Below are 18,804 nucleotides of genomic sequence, written 5' to 3'. Positions count from 1 at the left end.
CTGCCCCAGGTGGCACCCATGCAGGAACCACATTCAGCCAGTCAGCCAGAGGGACAGAAAGGAGGGCCGACTGCGAGATTGGCACGGTTCAATTGTTGCGAAGATTCTTAAGGTTAATATCAAGGTCGAGGTGGGGCCAGCATTTATTTACTGGCTGACTGACAGGGAGCCAACTGAGCCAAACAGCTCTTCCTCCCTTCCCCAGCGCCTGCCCGTTGGAAAATAACACCCGCCCACACAAACAAACCCCTGAGATGCCCGTCCTGCCATCGGGTCCCACCTCCGCGGCTAGCCCAATCCCGTCGATGTTTCACAAGATCTTCGCACTGCAGGGATTGCCTCATCTCGCTTTGTGCGACTCGCCGTCTCAAGTAAACGGGCCCGCCAATCTCATCCTCTGCCTGCTGCCAACAGAGAGAGAGAGTGAGAGACAGAGGCAAACATGCGCGCGATTCGTTACCGACACCCGGCCCAAATTTGGAAAACACCTCAGCTGCCTCGTCGGCACTTGAAGGGCTGATCCGGGCTTAGTCTGCCAGATGGATACTTGAACGATAGACATTACATGCACACGAGCTTTCCCACGTCGTATCCGTACCTGGGAGGAGTCGCCCTAGTCGCGAAAAAGGGAAGTAATAGCTTCTCCCGCCTTCGAATACGACCACGCGCCTCCTCCGGTCCCAACGCTACCGCAGTACGGAGTAACGGGTGCAGCGAGCGGGCAACATCCGTGGCTCACCGAACAAAACGTGGAGCCCGTGGGCAATTCGACCAGTGCAGATCGCGCCCCATCCCAGCTGCCTCCTAGCAGCAGGTCGGCGAGCCCTGGTGTTCAGCAGCCCAGGAAGGGCAGAGACACTCGCTCAGATCGGCTGCGACTAACTGTTTTCGTAGAGATGCTGGCCTACACGAAAGACTCGTGCACGCCGAGCCGAGAATTCAGTGTACTTCCCTTCCAGTAAGGATCGGGGCCCTGTCACCCATCTGTCATCTGTCATGGGGTTCAGGCACAATTTCACGCTTATTTAAAGGCCGCCTCGACGGTGACGGGGAAAAAGGCAGAAGTGTATTGGTGGTATCTCAGCTCAACTGCAAACATCAACAACAAAGTCTCGCTTCCTCCCGGAGGAAGGAGGCCAGCACGGACATGACATGCGCGCACACTCAAGTCCGTCCCGCCCATTCACAACTCTCCTCATCTCATGTCTTTCGACTCGAAAATCAAGATCCAACTGACTTGAGTCTCTCTTCTCGTCAATCTCCAAATAGAAAACAAAAAAAAAGAGGCCTTGGGCTTTTTTTAATCTCATTCTCTTTCTTTCGGTTTTTTTTCTTTTGCTTCTTGTGCCTTTTGACTCCGAACATGAACGTAATAAGCGTGTATGGGAGGGGCATGAAGGGGTGGTGATGTGAATCGTCACGGTGAATAAGCATTATGCGGTGAAGTGGCGCGGGAGGACTGGCGATGATCGTATAGTTTGAAAAGAAAAGACGAGATGTTAAAACAAGAGTGTCCGTCGCGTGCTGGACCGAATGCGCATCATCGATGTGGCCAAGTCATAGTGACAACATCGTGGTACCCACAAGAACTCCTCGCCACCAAATGTGATGTGATGATAGCTCGCCATGCAGACAAAAGCATCGAAGTAGGACAGGGTGATAGATTTGTAAACATGGTAGGGGTAATATGTGCGAAAGAAGGCCCGCCCGGTTGTATAGGGGGGTTGTGAAACCGAATTCCATCCCAGGTATGTCGCAATGGGGTCATATCGTAAGCGTGAGATACCCTCAGCCCGTGCAAAGGACCGAGGGAGATTAGAAGCAGTTCAGGCTGCCCTTCTTCTTCTTCTTGTTGATGGCGTTCATTCTCTCCTCGAGGTGTGCGCGCGCCCTCTCCGCGGCCTCGCGCTTCTTGCGCTCCTCCTCGACCTGCTGGAGGCTCCAGCGTGGGTCTTGCGGCGGCTTCTCCTTCATGGCCTTCATCTCCGCCTCGAGCTCCGTGCATCGTCGCCGCCACGCGTCGCAGTCCGCCTTGACCTTGTTGGACTGCCGCTCCAGGTCGGTGAGCGCCTCTTCCAGCGTCGACGTGAGCTGCTTCTCCGCCGAGAGGTGCTTCTCGATGGTGCGGATGCGGGCTTCCTGGTCCTCATGGATATGGTGCTGCATCGCCATGTCCTTGGATGGCGGGCGCATGCCAGGAATAGGCGATGTTGTGCCCGAGGATGAGACGCCGCCAGGCAGCGGAGGCAGGGGGACGGAAGGAGGTGGTGAGGGTAGCGAGGTGACAGATGCGGACTTGCGCACTGTGCCGTTGAGGGAATCAGAGCGTCCCATGGTGTCACCATTGACACCACTGTTCATCTTGTTCTGGGTCCGATTAGCTTGAGCATTACAATGGGTCGGTCGATCGGGACATACCTGGAGGGATGCATATTGCTCTCTCAGCGTGTTCAGCTCGCCCTGCAGGGCATTCTTGGCGCTGAGGGCCTCCTCCAGCCGAGTGTTGCTCTCGTGAAGAGTCGACAGGCGGTTGTTCGTCTGGTCGAAGTTGCTCTGGAGTTGTTCCTCAAGCTCGTCTACCAGACGCGAGTTCTTCTTGTTCCTGCTTTGCAGATCCACCATTTTCCTCTTGATCACGGTGGCTTGCTCCGTCACACTCGGGTAGGGGCTCCTCAGCTCAGCACCTTGCTCCAACAGGATATCAGACAACGTCGATTTGACGGACTCCAGATCCTGTGTGAGAGCATCATTGACATTGGAGATCTCGTGCACCGCCTTTTCGAGTTCGTTGGCCTTCTTCTGCTCCTCGACGAAGGCCTTCTGGTCGGCGATGAGGTCCTCGATGCGCTCGGAGATGAGCTCAACACTGACGTCCAGCCCAAGAGCAAAGGCAACCTGGGTGGCTACCTTCATCAAGTCCTCGCGGGCTTCAGTCAGCTGGGTTTCGAGTTTCGTGGTGTGCTTCGCGTGCTCCGCCTTGAGGGCGTCGACCCTCGCGTCAGCATCCTGCTTCGACGAAGCACGGAGATCCTCAATCTCCTTGGCGTGAGTTGTCCTGAGCAGCTCCATGCTCCTCTGGTGGGTCTTGATGACCTGCTCGTGGGAAGAGATCTGGTTCTCGAGTGTCGAAACGAGCTGGGAATGGGTCTCAGCATCGTGCTTGTGTGCTTCAGCCTCTGACCTCTGCTGGTCAGCCTCTTGCTGCACCTTCTCCAGCTCGTCTCTATGGCTTTCAAGCAGCTGTTTGTGCTCCTCGATCTCCGACATGACCAGTTCGCGGGCCTTGTGCGCCTCCTCGAGCTCCTTCTTGACAAGACTGTGCGCCTCTTCCAGCTCGGACACCCGGGCAGCATTGGTGCTGATGATGGTCTTGTGCTGGTCAATCTCACTGCGTAGTGTCGAGATGAGTTCCTCGGTCTTAGCTTCAGCGTGCTGGGCTTCGCCCTCGCCCTCGGTCGAGCGAGGAGAGTCCTTGAGTTGGGCGCTGACGCTAGCAAGCTGGGCCTCGAGTTCTTCGATGGTAGTTCGCATCTGCTGCTCGGTGCTCTGCATGGTGTCCAAGGCTGTCTTGTGCTTGTTCTCCCAGTCCGCGAGGTCGGCCTCGAGCTTCATAATCCTCTGCTCGTGCACAGCTCCCTGGTCTGCGTCGACGACATCGGCATCGGCCTTCTTCTCCTCGGTCTTGGCGGTCTCCATTGAAGCACGCAGACTCTCAACCTCGCTCTGAAGTTCCTTCTCGCGTACAGCATGGGCTTCTTGCATCTCATGAAGCTGCCGTTCATTCTTCTCCAGCTGATCTCTCAGTGTTGAAATGAGAGACACGTCCCTAGCGGAGGCCTTCAAGCTTGAGCGCTCGCGGGTCAAACCGGAGATGAGCTGCATCTTGGTTTCCATCTCCTTCCTCGCATTCGCCACGTCAGCCTCGAGCTCCTGAATCCTCTCCGACCTGGCGTGAAGCTCGTGCATAGCGGCGTTCAGGTTGAGCTCGAAGTTCTGCATTGTCTCAGGATTGTCCTCGAAATTGTCCGCGGCGATATTACGAAGCGATGCAAAGGACCTGTGTGCTCTGTCGATGATCATCACGTTCTGGCTGGACTTGCGTCGAATGACGGGTGCGCCTTTGACGGGCGAGGGCGGTTCGAGGTTGTGGCGGGCCTTGGCGACTTCGGTCTTGAGGTCCTCCACCACCTCGAGCGTCTCGTGATGCTTCTTTTCCAGCTCGGTGTATTTCTCGGCGAGTTGCTTTTCAGCGGCCTCCTTTTCAGCTGCCAGGGCTGTGAGCCGTTCGAGCTCGATTGCCATTGCCGAGTTGTCAGTTTCATCGTCAGCCGGGCCATGCGCCTCCACTGTTGGCAGCGGTTCCCGAGAGGTTTCGGGGGCGGCGCGACCCTCAGATTTGGGCTTCGCCGTCTCTGTATCAGATACTTCCGCCCCGGCTGGGAACTCCATGGCTGATGATAATTCCGAAGAAAGCGAACGCGAGGATAGTGGCGGTCTGCCATCCCTGGTGTGACCCGACCTCGGCTCCGACAAGAAAGAGGACGGCCTCGTCTGATTCTCGGACGGCGAAGTGATGGACAGCATAGAGTCGCGGGGCCGGTGCGGGTGACGTGACTCGTCGATTGTATCTTGCAACTCCGCAAGAGCTTTGAGAGACTGCTCGTACTTGGCATGCAGGAGGTCGTACTGGGTCAGGGTGTTTTCGTGCTCTACCCTGAGATCCATCAACTCGTGCGTGACGTTCTCCAGCTTGTCCTGGACAAACTTGGACTGGGCCGGGCTGGTAGGGTAGTCAAGCTGTGAGTCGGACTGAGGAGTAGACTTGTCACAATTGGCTTGGTCTGCGTCGTGCACTTCCTCGGCAATGGCTGAGATGGGTCCTTCCTCAGGTATGTCCTCCTCCCTGTCCTCGGGGATTGGATCCTCCATTCGGCTTTGACGGCCACTGGCGCTTTGGCTACGAGAATGGTCAGCGAGGCCGCGGTTGATGCTCCTTCGGTGGCTCGACCCGTTGCTCAGCTCAGCCTCCGGTTCCGGCACGCTCGAATCCTTTTGCATATGGTCCAGCTCGTACAGCAAGGAATCGAGCTTGCCCAGGCTTCGCTGGCGCTCGACCACTTGCTCCAGGCGATCGATCTCGCGCTGCATCAGCTCGGCGTCCTGGTCAGCCTCGGCAAGCCTCTCCTCCAGGGTAGAGATGTAATCTTCGCAACTGGCCTCATTCTCCCTCACGCGAGCAATCTCCTTACGAAGCTCGGTAATGATGGTTGCGTTCTTTTCCTCTCCCGAAGTGTGCCCGTCGAGTTTGGCTTCCAGATCATGGAGGTAGTTCTCGGTGTTGGCCTCCCTGTCCATGAGCTTCTGAAGCCGGGTCTGGAGCTGCGTGTTGATTGTTTCGACGTATGCCAGCTTGCTCTCCTTCTCCAAAAGGGCCGTCTCCGTGTTATGGAGTGTGCCGCGTGTGCCAGAGAGGGATTGCTCTAGTGCTTGGATAGTTTTCTCGTATTCGAGGACGACCTGCTCGACCGCCTGTGCGAAGTTGTTGGACCGGTTTAGCCTCTCGGTGGCAGTCTCGCCCAGGCTCTCTTCGAATTGCGCATTCTCTGCCTCCTCCAAGTCCCGTGCTTTGGCCATTTCGGCGATGAGTTTCGCGTGCCTCTGGCTCAGGGACGAATAATTCTCTTGAGCGTCCAGGAGTTGGTTTTGCAGTTCCGTTTCCCGCTCGTTTGATCGCTCTGATCTCTCCCCTGAGGACACCACACGCCTATCGCCCCCGGACCGCTCCGAGCCTCTGACCTGGTCTCGCAGAAAGGCGACCTCTGCCTTGAGGCGGTCGATCAGGGCCTGCTTGTCACGCTCTTCGACCTGCTGGATCCTGGGCTTGCTCTGGATGGCACGAGCACGCTGCGCATACTGCACGGTGTTCAGGGTCTCGCTCAGATGGAATTCTGCCTGTGTTACACAGGCGATCATGTATGTAATCGCGTTGCCGCCGAGAGAGTCCTGCAGGAGTCTCGTCAACTTGGAATCTCGGTAAGAGACGTGTGCGCCAGCGTTTCGCGAAGACAACTGGGAGATAACCTTGCCCAGTGCGGCCAGACCAGCGTTGATGGAAATTCCCTCCTTGGCTCTTGCCCCTTCTGCGTGGGTGTTCTTCAGACGTTCACTGCCAGCCAGGTCGACAAAGTGCATCTTGCTGTCCGTCGTGGTCCAGGCCTCGCCGCCAGACATGGCTTCCACCGGCATAGAGTGTCGTTTGTCTTGGCTACCTGGGAAACCCGGTTTTTTCTGTACCAGGTTCAGAGAGAACACGGCATGTGATCGAGACGACCTCGCGTTAATGGCGGTTGCATCAGTTTGTCGCACAGTCGACCCAAAATTCAAGGCGTTCAGCAGATCTTCTACGGAGTTTATCTCGACTTGCCGCAGCCCTGTCAGGATTATGTTGCCTTTGGTATCTTCCCTAATTGTGACGGGGCTACGTTCGTGTGCGGGTATGTGCTCCGGCAACAAAAGATCCCGCAGTTGCTCGTTATATATTTCGACATAGGTCGCCTTCAAGGTCCAATTCTTGTCTGCGTTGCGCGCGGGCATCTGGGCAGAATACCTCGCGGGGGCGCGCAGTTGCGACATGGAACCGCGGTTTAGGTTCCCCCTTGAGCCATCGAGCTTCTCGAACAGCGCGGTTGCGGCGCGTGGGATGACACCTAAAATACCTCGAGTCAGAAGGCGGAAATGAAGGGGTGTAAATGACGAAAGTCTCCCTGGCCCTCGTATAGACCCGGCGGAGCCGCAGAAAGCTTACCCATGACGTCCAAATCACCCTGCTCGTTGGGACCCGAAGTACCCATTGTGTAGGACTTTCCTGCGCCTGACTGGCCATACGCCAGCAAAGACACATTGTAACCGGTGGTGAAGGCGGTGACGCAGTCCTCGAGGTAGTCCCAGACCCCAGCTTGGTCGTACTCGGGGGAGAAGACTCGGTCGAAAACAAAGACCTTGCGACCTTGAGGCGCATCAATGGCCAGGGTCGTGTTTGACATGACCTGGACCATAGATCTCTGGAAGCGCTGGGGAATGAGGTCGAACCCGGGGTCGGTTGGTTGTAATGGCGGCCGGATGCGCACGGCTATGGTGAAGACGCGTGTTAGTCGAGTGTGCTTTTGTCCCGCGACAGACACAGGCGGGGGGCGCAGATGGCGAGAAGCAATAGAGCGCTCCTTTTCCATTTACTCACCAACTTTGACTGATGTCCGGCCATCCTCATCTGAAGCCCTGCTGCCGCCTCCAGCCTTGCTCGACGAGCTCATCCGGCTGCTGCTCCTCTGGGTCGGTCGGATCATGGCGCTCTGGGGTCGCTGGGGCGGGTTCCCAGGAGAGTTGGGAGGTGAAGTCATGGTGGGCGGCTAGGGAGGCAGGGGCGAGCAGGCGTTGTTGTATGCACTCGATAGTGTTTATGCGCTCTCTTTGTCGGTCGGTCGGCCGGGCCAACCGCGCCCTCCAACACGCCTTAGCAGGCGATGACTGGGTATAACCGATGGCGCGAATCGTCGAGCTGGCGGCAAGACGGGACTGGTGGACGGGATTCAAGGAGACTCCCCGCAAGCGTGGTGCTTGGTGCGTGGCGGTCACCCACTCCACACAACAGGCGTCATAAACGTGAAGAGTGTTGGAGCCCAGCATGCAGAGAGGTTTTTGGGTTCTCCCTGTGGCCGTCGGGTATCATGAAAAAAAAAATATTGCAGCAGGATTGTTTGATTAGACGGTGGCCGGCTCGGGCTGACGAGTGCCAGAACGGACGTCGACGAGCAACAGCAGCACCAGATTAGAGGCCGCTGATTGGGATTAGGGGGGTCCACGGTGTTTATTTGATTGCGACTGGGGTGGGTTGGCAGTCCGTCTCCGGTAGGGGTCTGGGTCTGGGACCCCGGGTCTGGGATCCTGAAGCGCTGGGCAAATTAAAAGCGACCGAGGCGTGCTCGGGTCGCGTTCGTCGTTGCTCTTTGCTGGATCAAGGCAGCTTGTGGCAGATGGCAGGGTTCAGCGGTTGAGGACCGCCAGTCAGGGTTCCTTCTTCTTTCGGGCGCAGATTATTATAAATCTCTAAACGGCTTCTCTGCACCCGTACCGATGCTAGGTTACGGATGCTGGTGAGGGGGGGGCGAAGGGGGGGGGTGCGAATGCGAATGTGTGAACGTGTGAGTGAAGGAATGTGTGAGTGTCTGTCTGTCTGTCTGTCTGGCCAGCTTCACTGCCCACACATGCCCAGGTGCCCAGTACCGTCCAACGGGTGAAAGGGAAAGGAAGGGAAGGGCAGAGGACGATCCAAGTCAAGGACAGGACAGGACGGCACAGTATATCTGGGACTTGTTGAAGAAAGGTTAGACGGGGAAAAGAAAGTCGAGCTCGAGAAACCAAGCCAAGGAAAAAAGTAACGGGCACGGCACAGTAGGTAGGGAATGTACCTAGATTGGGACATGAGGTGCTGGGTACCTGGGGTACGTACCCCCGTTCTCCGTAGTGGGCAGGTTGAAGGATCACAGTTGCAACGAAGGGTGCACGCGGACGGAGAGTGGGATGGGGAACGGGGCGGGCCAGAGTAGGTGCGGGCGGGTCCCAAGTTGCGCCCGTCGACAGCAAATTGGCTTGATTGATTGATTGGGTTTATTATTACAGTACACTACTACTATGTATCTACTGACAGGACATAGATAGACTCTACATTTATTATTAGTAGTAGTAGCAGTAGTAGCAGGCTCACTGACAGACTCACGGACTCACAGACTCGCAGCAGAGACAGAGCCGGGTGCCGACTGGCTTGCGACGTCCCCAAGATCAACACCACATCCTGCCTGTCGCCGAAACCAAGTCTGCAAGTCTCTCGTCCTCGGTGGGAGCCGATGGTCTAGTCTGGAGAGACGACTCGGACTGGCTGACTAGGTGCCAGATAGTCTGCCGCAGATGGTATGCAACTGTCCTCTGCCTGTCCTCTGTCTGTCCTGTCCGCTCCCTCCGAGGCACGCAGCACGCAGCACGCAGCACACAGCATATCTCCTGCATTTCACATCCAACTCGACCATTCACAAGTCACAACACCAGCCCCCATGTACAGTACAGCCACACAGTCAGTCATCCTGCACGACGCACAAGAGGGCAGAGGCAACAGCCCCCCAGTCCCCTTCTCCTGGCTTCTGGTATGGCAGTCTGGGAATTGCAAGGGGACGGGCACGGCCCTGGTGTGGCGTGTGGTGTGGATGACGGCCGACTGGGGAAACAGGGGATCTCCGTCGGTGGCCACAGGTTCACTGCAGGTGTGGATAGTTATTAGCGTGGTGTAGATACAGGCCAGACAGGACAGTGGTTGAGTGGACAGATACAGGACCAGAGGGAGGGATACCAACGAGTTCTCGGAAGGGCTCGTGGCATTCCACACCCTCGATTGGCCCCTCCCTGCGTGCCTGGGCTGCCTCGGTACCTGGGTACCTGGGTACCTGGGAACCTCACAAAAACCGCCCGAAACGGGCGACCTGCCGACAAATTGGAACCACAGCTGCTAGCGCGAGGGGCCTATAAACTCAGCACACCACCTCCACCACCACCACCACCACCACTTCCCATACAGTTGCCTGTCAAGCTGTGGCTGCGCGTACATAGTCCAGCAGTGGACACTGGCAGACTGGCCCGAGGGCCCTGAGTGGACGGCCTCTGTTCTGAGCCTTGGCCTGCAGGTTTCAACACTCGGCGTGCTAGTGCCTGCTGGGGGTTGCTGCTGGGGGTTGCTGGGGTCGCTGGCTTCAGTTGGGCCTGCTATTGTGCTGATAGGCGAGCTCTGCCTCTTGTCAGGCCGTCCAGACCTCGCAGCATACTCCTTACTCTCGAATCATGACCTTCGCCGCCGTCGCCGCCATCACCATCAGCCGTGCCCCCTTTTCGCCCACCGACGATGAGGAGCGCCCTGCAGCATCTCTCCCTTGTACTGCAGCATCCTCCTACCACCATGCATCTCATGACCATGATCGCCACTGGCCGGGTGGGTCCTTCTGCTGGCCTGACAGCCCAGCCCTGACAGCCCTGCCCTGTTCTAACTTTGTCCGTGCTGCCAGGCTGCCAGGCTGCTTGTCCTGTGCTGGTGAACTTTGAGGTGAGGGCGAGAGAGCTGGAGAGGTGATCGTCTCGCCTCAATTCAGGGGTGCAGGCGCAGAGCAGCAGTAGCGTGGCCCCGTCCCTGTTTGCCCTTGCAGCTCACCTCCACCAGGTGGCCCCCGTGTGAGTGGTCTGGTCGGGGCCAACCACCCAATCACCGCCCCCCCTCGGCACGCCGTCCCCAGCTACTGACCGTTTTGCATCAGCTTCGGACTAGTGTGGGCGGGGCGGCAACGTGGTGCCCCGGTAAGCTTTGTGCCTTTTGGCTGAGCAAACCGTCAGTCAGGTCCGTATGGGCTTGTCCGTCGCAAGATTGGGACGGCCACTACCGCTATCTGTCTGTCTACTGTCTATCACTTATCAGCCCAGAAATCAGACAGACACCCTTCCAAGACGCCACCACATTACACTACTATCACTGCAACAGCCCGACGTCCAGCACTCGCTCTAATATCGCATGGATCAACCGTGGTATCTAGTGCCCCAATTACGCCCCGTACTACCTGCACTCCGTAGTGTAGTTCGTACAACAAACTCAGCGTCCGAGTCACGCCTTTTTTCCGAGGCTGCCAGATCACTGCCAGATCTGATCCATCATCTCCGACCCTGCATCCATCCTGCCAGACTGCCAGACTGCCAGACCGACGGACCGACCGCATGATGGCGCTGCCTCTGCCACGCAGCAGGTCTGCTATGTGTGCCCTGTCCATAATTCTGCTCCACGGCCACAGCCCCGAGGTTGGGCCCTTGAGACCACCATGCGCTGGCTGTCCGGAAACGTTGGTGCCAGCATCTGTGACATTTCCAACTTCAAAATACCTGTCGGCCTCTGTCAACTGCCGCAGCCGACTCCACACCCAAACCAAACCAAGTACATGACAACCAACATACCTGGGCGTGGCGCCCCAGAGAGACATTCGCCAGCTTCTGCAGGTTCGGACATTTTGATTCATGCGCACACCCAGGCATTCCCATGCTTCCCCAGCTGCACCTGTCTGCGGTCCCGTGATACCCGTACCCAGGCTCCTGGTGCACGCCAAGCAAGGTCTGGACGAGATGGACATCTTGTTTGTTTGCGAGACTCACTCATCCAACGATGTGTGAGTAGAGGTCTGCAAGGGAGTATAAACACCACCCCGGCCACCCCTCTTCCCTTTACGTCGTGCTAACAACACGTCGTGCAATACCCCACTCCCTTATCGTCTGTCGGTGTCGACCTCAACCATGCTGCGTCTTCTCAAACCCGCGGGTTTGGAAATGCAAAACGCCCAGGCCGGCACACTAAGGCTTGTTCGCAAGGGACTCATCCTTCCAGAAGTACACGTTGAGCATTCATGCGACACCCGCCATCTCGGTCTGCGAGGACATCCCGGGCGCCCTGTGTCCCCGTCCCCAGCCTGCTCGTGACCCATTGGGCAGCCCACCGCAGGTGCAGTTGCAATGGAGCTTCAGTGTTGCTTTGCACTGTGGTATCATATCGCGGTGGGCTTCACTTTCGTCTATTACGTGATGCCCGAGGACGAAATCCCTGAAAGCTGGGTCGTTCGGGGGCTTCTGACCACCCACGGGGTTGCCAATTGCGCAATATGCTCCGATTGTCAAGATCTGAGCACGCTCCCATCACGCCAAGGGCTCTTCCAGGACCCTGTCCGCCGGGCCACCGTGCCCAGGGGTTCCCCAGGTATCGAGCAACTGGCTTGTTCTAAGTCGTTCATCCAGAGGAACGTCAAGGAGTTCGAGTCTCGCTTCAGAAAGCAGGACGACATTCATCTCATGCTCCTGTTTCTACTGGTATCCGCCCTGGCATGACGGCAAGTTCCCAAGCCCGGAGCTCTTAGGCCGGCTGGGCCCTGGAAGACAGACACGCGGCGGATACCAGCGCGGTGCAGGGGACCATCTCGAGTAGCCGACTATGAAGCTTTCCTCCTAGCTGCTAGCCTGGCCCGGACCATGCCGCCAGCGACCCAATCTCGTGTTCCGCAGCCTGTGGTCGCTTTTTAAAGCTTTGCTCAATGTGCAAGGAAAAGCACATCGGGCCTTAGCCGGCGATCTTCATAGATCAAATTCTCATTAGATATGTAGGACCTCGGCCGGAGCCCAAGTCACACATTGAGCCCGGACAAGAGGTGTTCGGAGCTGCAAACTTCCATATTCGAGGCCCGCACGTTGGGCGGAGCCCGCCTGCCTGCATGAACAAGGCCGTCCGGCCCAAGACCCACCGTCTCCCCCGCCTTGGACGTTATCACATCACGAGTCTCCCCGCCTTGAACACTATCACATCACGGGTCACGTACTACACGGATACTAATACGTATGCATGCCTGGTCAAGCGGTCTAGAACCCATACACAGTAGGCAAGAGAGAGGGAGGCTCTACCAGCAAAACAAGTGCTGACAACCCACGCACCCAGCATGCACGCCCACACCCACCTCCACCCACTGTAGAAACAGCCATGCCCCAACCGGGCGTGGCGCGCCTCCTAGCGAGCCAGCTCGTCACTTATTCTCCGGCCGTGCACCAGCGCTAATGCCGCGGACGGTCACAGACAAACTGTGGTACACATAACTGTGGTTCTCGCGGCACGTGTGGCACCAAAGTGATCGCCCATCCCATCGATCGGGGGAGTGAACGCCTCACGCCTCTCGCACGGCACGGCCTCTGCACGGGTGGTGGCGCTGTTCTTGTTTCCTTGAAACCAGGCTTTTGGGGGGCGCAGGTGCAAGATGGGTTCGGATGGGATGGAATGGCACGTCAGCATAGGCGTGGTTGGTTGGGATATCTCCCCTCCCTCCGCCGAGCAGCAGCAGCAGCAGTAGCAGCAGAGAGACGTGTTCGGGGGCTGGGGTTGGCATGTCTTGTAAAGAGTCGGTAAGTCGAAGACAGCAGATAATATCAGAGGGACGCGGACTATAGTTGCCTGTAGTGGACGGCCGTGCAGGACGGATAGGCAGATATCCAACGTCGAGTCTCGTTCGGCTAGGCAGCGTCACATGCCGCGCTGCCGGCCTCTCTTCTTCTCTCTGCGACTCTGCGACCTCTCCAGTGCTGCAACTCTGCGAAAGTATACTCGGCACAGATCTCAGCCAGGGACGGAGGCATGTTATCAGACCCGCGAAACGGGACCGTGGGTTTTGCTAGGTTGCTGCTTCTGCTGCTGCTGCTGGCCCTTGGAACCCATCGTTCGATCCGGCTAATAATAACTTGTAGACAATGCAGAACTAGATAGATCAGTGTCCCAACTGCCTGAGCAGCAAATGCCGCCAGCCCATTTATTAGTCTGCAACGAAGAAAAGAAGCCCGGGCGTTGCATTTCAGCAAGCCTCGCGCCACAGGCGCCGTTTCTTTGGGACACCTTTCGCCCAGGTACTCCACCTAGGGCGCCAGCCCCTCGGGAGTCTCTCGTCGATATGAGCCTTTTCCGTCCGCGAGCTTAGTAGGGAACCCAACCTTCTAAAGTTTGGGGTACTTATTCGGGAACAAGGCTAAGCTGCTCTAGGAGCCTGGCGCGCCCTGGTGTTGCCCCTCTCAATTTCCAGGACCCGCGCGAGAGAAACGTCGTGTCGTCCGATCTTCCTACGTACTCACCAAGCCACCATCGCATCGCTGGCAGCTGCGGGCTTGCCACCACCAGGGGACAGCTGTCAGTGGCTGGCTGGTGGCGCATCGTGCAGACGCCGCGCGGTAGATCCCTACATGTGTATGCACGCCGGATATCAGATCATCTGGTAGCTGCGGAAGAGGGCCGTATTGGGCTCCTAGGCCCGGCAGCGTGCTTCTCTCGTGGCGACCATGGGGGCTTGAGTACCTAGGTACGTTAGGTCCGCGTCAGGTTTTGTGACCCTACGTTGAAGCTAGACTCGGGGCGCAGACAGACAATAAACCTAGGCTAAGCATTGTGCCGGATGGTGAGGCATCGTCGGAGCATTGTGCTATTGTGGTGCCTCCGAAGGAATTGTATGGCTGGCTCAACCCGTTCTTACATGCAGTATGTGGTTTCGCTTCTATTCCGTATACGTCCGAGGACATACATGGCGCCCTCAAACGGTGGTAAGCGCTCAAGACCCATCGCTTGAAAAGAACAATGTAGATTTCCAAATCTGCTTATCCTTATTCTGAACTGATCAAGGACATACCGCAACGCATAGCCGCCATGGAATCTCAGACTATCAGTCAAGATAATAAAAGTCACTTTACCCGGCTACAAACAAACCATGTTGAGAAGGACAAACGTGAAACCTGCCCAAAAGACAGTACAATATGTTGAAGTTGATTAATTGAATCCTGGCAAATGCTTCCGAACTAGTACTGCATTTGGCCAAGACATCCATCGCCAATGATTACAAGCCAAGGCCATAGCCATGTGGTCATTGGTATTGGTGCTTACTAACAATGCAGTATGTTGTATACATCATTGATGCCAGCCTTGGACTTTGTATGAGTCCATGAGACCTGTTCTTTCCGCTGAATTTTGTTCTTGAAACTTCTCGAATTAGAGCGACCGTCTTCAACACGATACCGGCCAAGACGTCTCTAGGAAAACTCATTTGTTTTTCCTCGTTCTACTTTCAGGAAGCCGTGGAGGTACAGAAGAGATTTCTTCAGTCATTCCAGTCCCGTTTACGACCTCGGTTCCTAAAGCTGCACAATACCAGACTCTGAACAGTGATAAAGGGAAAGGCAGCGGCGCGATGGTCACGATTGATTCAAGCCCTGCGTACGAGCAGATCGTGCCTCGGAATGCCTTTGTCGTTCTTGGTGATTTATGCCGCTCTTGTGTGGCGTTTTCCGGACAGTCTACCCTGCTTCACAAGCTGTTCACAGGGGATGATGTTCTCCAGGGTACTGAGGAGACATGCAATACTTCGGCTCAACAACTGAAATCAGGGTACCTCGATGGCTGTCACCTTTGTGCCCTACTTTGGGACCGTGCCGGGGGACGTCTCTTCGACCCAAGCAAGCCGATCATTGCGGGCGCCGAATTGACCATCTGGCTCTATGTTCCTACGAAGTCGTATCAACATACACTCAAAATGCCTCGTTGGATCAATCAAACCAATGCAGCCCGGAAGATATGGCGGAAGATGGAGATAAGATGGAGCAAGATGTTGATGGAATGGCGGAAGATGGTCCCTCCTACTATGTATGGAGTTCTGTAAGTACTACTTGCTTCCGAGAAAGATTGCTGATGATTATAACAGTGAAACATCGGATGCAATTGAGATTAGTATACGAGCAAGGACTACAGACTTGGGCCGCTCGATTGATCTACGCGATCCCCAGCACTTCCCATTGCCTAGGCTATATATATTTCCTTCCAATAGTATGTCAGAACTCGGATGCCTTTGCAACTTTGTGCCCCCTATTAAAACTGGTCTTTATAGGCCCCTTGTTGAACAGAGATGCGCTCCGTCCTATTTTCGAGCCTGTATCTTCGAAACATGACGACAAGTTACAGCAAGTTGCCGGCTGGTACCACGCCTGTGCCCGTGAACACGACAAATGCAGCAAGCTTTCAGCATTCGTTGCCCGGAAAGAAGACCATCCTTCCCGTCTCCTAGATCTTCGCGGAAGTCAGATAAGATTAGAATGCGCTGTTGAAAACATCATCAACCTTGAATACACCACGCTCAGCCATAATTGGGGTCTAAATCCATCATTGCTACTGCAACTAAACCAAGCAAATATTGAAACATTTAAGTCGGAAATACGGCCAGAGCAACTGCCAGCCAAATACATAGATGCGATTCGGGTAACGAGAGCCCTTGACATACATTATCTTTGGATCGACTCCCTCTGCATTATACAGGATTCCCCCGATGACTGGAAGAAAGAAGCCTTGAAGATGGCAACGGTCTATGGGCGAGCTGCCTGCAATATCTCTTATATCCACCCACCGTCCGCAGAAACTGTTCACAAACACCTCCGAGACCCACGAACTCATCTCCCCTGCAAGCTGTATTCTCAACCCAGAAGTCCACACTACGGGGGCTCACGCAGCGCCGCAATGTCGTTGAGAAAGCGGACCCAGCCAGACTACCTAGTAGTACAAGCCGATTCGGGACACTCCGCCCGGTATTGGTCACCAAGCACACGTAGACAGCTGTGGCCACTGCTATCTCGAGCATGGGTGTTCCAGGAACATGCACTGTGTCCCCGGAATATATGCTACGGTGACGGAAGGCTGTTGTGGGAATGCTGCGAAATAGCCATTGATGAGTTCGACGGCCCCATACAGTCACTCTCTGGGTCAAAGGATCACTTTTACTCCATATTTGCGGGACTGGATCTTGAGACCAGCGTCAAATTGTCGCAATTGCGCCCCCTGAACATCAAAAACGTATTTATGACTGGCCAACTCAAAACATTGAAGAACCAGTGGCCCTCAATGGTGCAAGAATATCGCGCGAGACAGCTCACATATGAGACGGATCGACCGATGGCCCTTGCCGGCGTCGCGAAAGTCATCCAATCGCGGACTTCTCTCACGTACGTTGCCGGCATGTGGGACGGATTCTTTGAGCTCGGCCTCTTGTGGTGCGTCGGTAGCATACCTGATGCAGGGCGATTCAAGGAGGAAAGGGACCAGCTGTTAAAACTGACGCCATCATGGTCTTGGTTTTCAATCCCCTGCGATGGATCAGCCTCCGGGAACGACAATCTGGATTTCAGAATCTACCACACCCTGCTCCATCATGAAAACCATACCGTTCGTAAAGCGGAGCTGCTGTCTTCCGGACATCTCACACCCAGAGATCCGACGACGCTCCTCCACGACTTCGAAGACCAATACATCACTTTGAGATGCCAGAGCATCTCCTGCAATCTGGAATGGGACGGAAATAATATTCGCGCCCGGCCGCATGGTCAACACTGGCTGTGTGTCCGCGGAATGGAGGGAGTCATGCATTACGCGCACGACGAGCCTGCTCTTCTTTCCGGATGTACACTGCCGAGCGATGCTTGTATGATACTGACCATTATGGAGGCTTGGGAATCGATTCATGGCGATGAGGTTGGAGACCGCACCTACGTTCACGACAGCATGGAAGAAAAAGGGCACAGCGTTACTGTCACCGAGTGGGCATGCGCAGGACTTGTAGTCGTGCCGGCGGGTCGAATTATACAAGGCAGGCAAGCTTGGCGTCGTATTGGGGTATTTGTTTTCAAGGATAAAATTAAGGGGGTCTGGACCATTTCGACACCTTTTGATACAGATAGATCCACGGAGGTGGATATCACGTTGGTATGATGACGGACTTGGCGCATTCGCAATGCAAGCTTCTCTCGAATATAGATGTATAGTGAGGTAACTAGTTTTGTTTCTATTCTATATACAGTGAATCCATACACAGCTCCTTCATAGAGTAGTAAACACTTAAGAGCTAGTATTTAAAACATTACTATATGGAGACCTCACCACTCGTAAAGACGATCCTCTGGAGGCCCATATATAGGTCCGGCCTGGTGATAGCAGTTAGAACCCAGCAACAACAGAACAAGCCCAGGCAGGGGATAGTCATGAGAACCCACCATCAAGAAAGCCTTGTCCTTCTTGCCACTGGCCTTTAGCGAGACCCAGTCCATAGCCATGAATTCGCGCTCGATTATGTGTTTGACAACACCATCCATGGCCATGAACACCTCGTCTGGTTACGGATAGCCATTCTCATTGATATAATTGAGGCATGCCTCGATGTTCCGGCGGCGCTCAGAGTCTGTCTCGGTCTCAAGTGCTTTCGTCGGTACATATCTCGCAGTATCCCAAAGTTCCGGGTCAAGTTTGGAGGCCACGCATTGTGTGGCCTCCTCGTCTCTGGGCTGTGATGTAGCATCGCTGGCCCTCCTATTGGGCTCGGCTGGAGCGGCCACGGGCCCGCTATCGCGCCTCTTCCTACCGGCCATCACGAATGCAGTCTTTCAGACCAGGAGTCGACCCGAAGTATCTGGTTCAGACGTGCCAATTGGTCTGAATAATCGTGGCGGGTACGCTGTAGGTGTTGGTAGAGGAGTGGCACAGCTGTTGAAAGAAAGCCGTTACAGTAAGTTGGTGACAAAATATTGGCCTGGTGGGCCAAGGATCAACCGAGACTTTGAATAGCTTACAACTTGAAGCGATTACGCAACTCATACATGTTGGTGCCTAGAGTACATGCAAGCCAATCTGTGCCGTCTTTTTGGTGGAGCGACCTCATGCTGTTCTGAGTTCTGTTCTTGACGAAAGATCGCTTCGCCCAACAGTATAATGGTAGTTTTAATTTTAATCTCACGTGACATTAGAAGACCGTTGCAATGGTTGCTGAATAATATTGTACCTTGGTGCTTAACTTGCGTGTGACTTCGATGGTGATCGTTCATGGCGGCTTGCAGATGACCATCTGACAGTGTTATTATTTCATTCATTATTTGTCAACTTGCTTTGAAATAATCACTTCGCATATTAACAGAAAAAATGCCGAGATCCCTTCGCTGGGAATCGACTACCTGAGTATGGCGGCGTGAGGTTTTGGGCAGCCCGGATCATGGCCACATGGATGACATGAACCTTGGAAGTCTCTAAGCTTGGACGAATTGTTGAATTCCGGGGACGCCCTGGATCAGTTGCCTTGTTGATGGTTTCCACATAGAGGACTTCAACTGTGGATATTTCACCAACCAGCTGAT

At 55.3% G+C, this 18,804-nt stretch overlaps 3 protein-coding genes across 3 annotated transcripts; 1 reads left to right on the top strand and 2 right to left on the bottom strand.

The window, feature by feature from the left end:
• Positions 1-816: 816 nt before the first annotated feature.
• Positions 817-8,655, bottom strand: KVR01_006238 (uncharacterized protein). Its single transcript, XM_044785088.1, has 4 exons — positions 7,238-8,655; positions 6,806-7,129; positions 2,419-6,707; positions 817-2,367 (listed from the first exon to the last, which is right to left on the bottom strand). The coding sequence occupies exons 1-4, from the start codon at positions 7,395-7,397 to the stop codon at positions 1,816-1,818; spliced, it is 5,325 nt and encodes a 1,774-aa protein (XP_044645041.1). The 5' UTR covers positions 7,398-8,655; the 3' UTR covers positions 817-1,815.
• Positions 8,656-11,583: 2,928 nt separating this feature from the next.
• On the top strand, positions 11,584-11,952 carry KVR01_006047 (uncharacterized protein; the record flags this gene model as incomplete). Its single annotated transcript, XM_044791039.1, has 1 exon — positions 11,584-11,952. One exon carries the CDS (start codon positions 11,584-11,586, stop codon positions 11,950-11,952), a length of 369 nt encoding a protein of 122 aa, XP_044644850.1.
• Positions 11,953-17,175: 5,223 nt separating this feature from the next.
• Positions 17,176-18,045, bottom strand: KVR01_005746 (uncharacterized protein; the record flags this gene model as incomplete). Its single annotated transcript, XM_044783480.1, has 3 exons — positions 17,176-17,236; positions 17,798-17,868; positions 17,935-18,045. The coding sequence occupies 3 exons, from the start codon at positions 18,043-18,045 to the stop codon at positions 17,176-17,178; spliced, it is 243 nt and encodes an 80-aa protein (XP_044644549.1).
• Positions 18,046-18,804: the final 759 nt, after the last annotated feature.

The sequence above is a fragment of the Diaporthe batatas genome (assembly GCF_019321695.1).
Source record: "Diaporthe batatas strain CRI 302-4 chromosome Unknown Contig00006, whole genome shotgun sequence".
NCBI lineage: Eukaryota > Fungi > Ascomycota > Sordariomycetes > Diaporthales > Diaporthaceae > Diaporthe > Diaporthe batatas.
The sequence above is the reverse complement of the archived record's forward strand: the minus strand, read 5'-3'. Positions and strand labels throughout refer to the sequence as shown.

Excerpts from the sequence above, each read along its gene's own strand:
- KVR01_006238 (XM_044785088.1), bottom strand. The coding sequence starts at position 7,397 with ATGACTTCACCTCCCAACTCTCCTGGGAACCCGCCCCAGCGACCCCAG. Across the intron at positions 7,130-7,237 it reads CCGGACATCAGTCAAAGTTG|CCGTGCGCATCCGGCCGCCA; the intron begins GTGAGTAAATGG and ends TCTTCACCATAG. Across the intron at positions 6,708-6,805 it reads GGGTGATTTGGACGTCATGG|GTGTCATCCCACGCGCCGCA; the intron begins GTAAGCTTTCTG and ends GAGGTATTTTAG.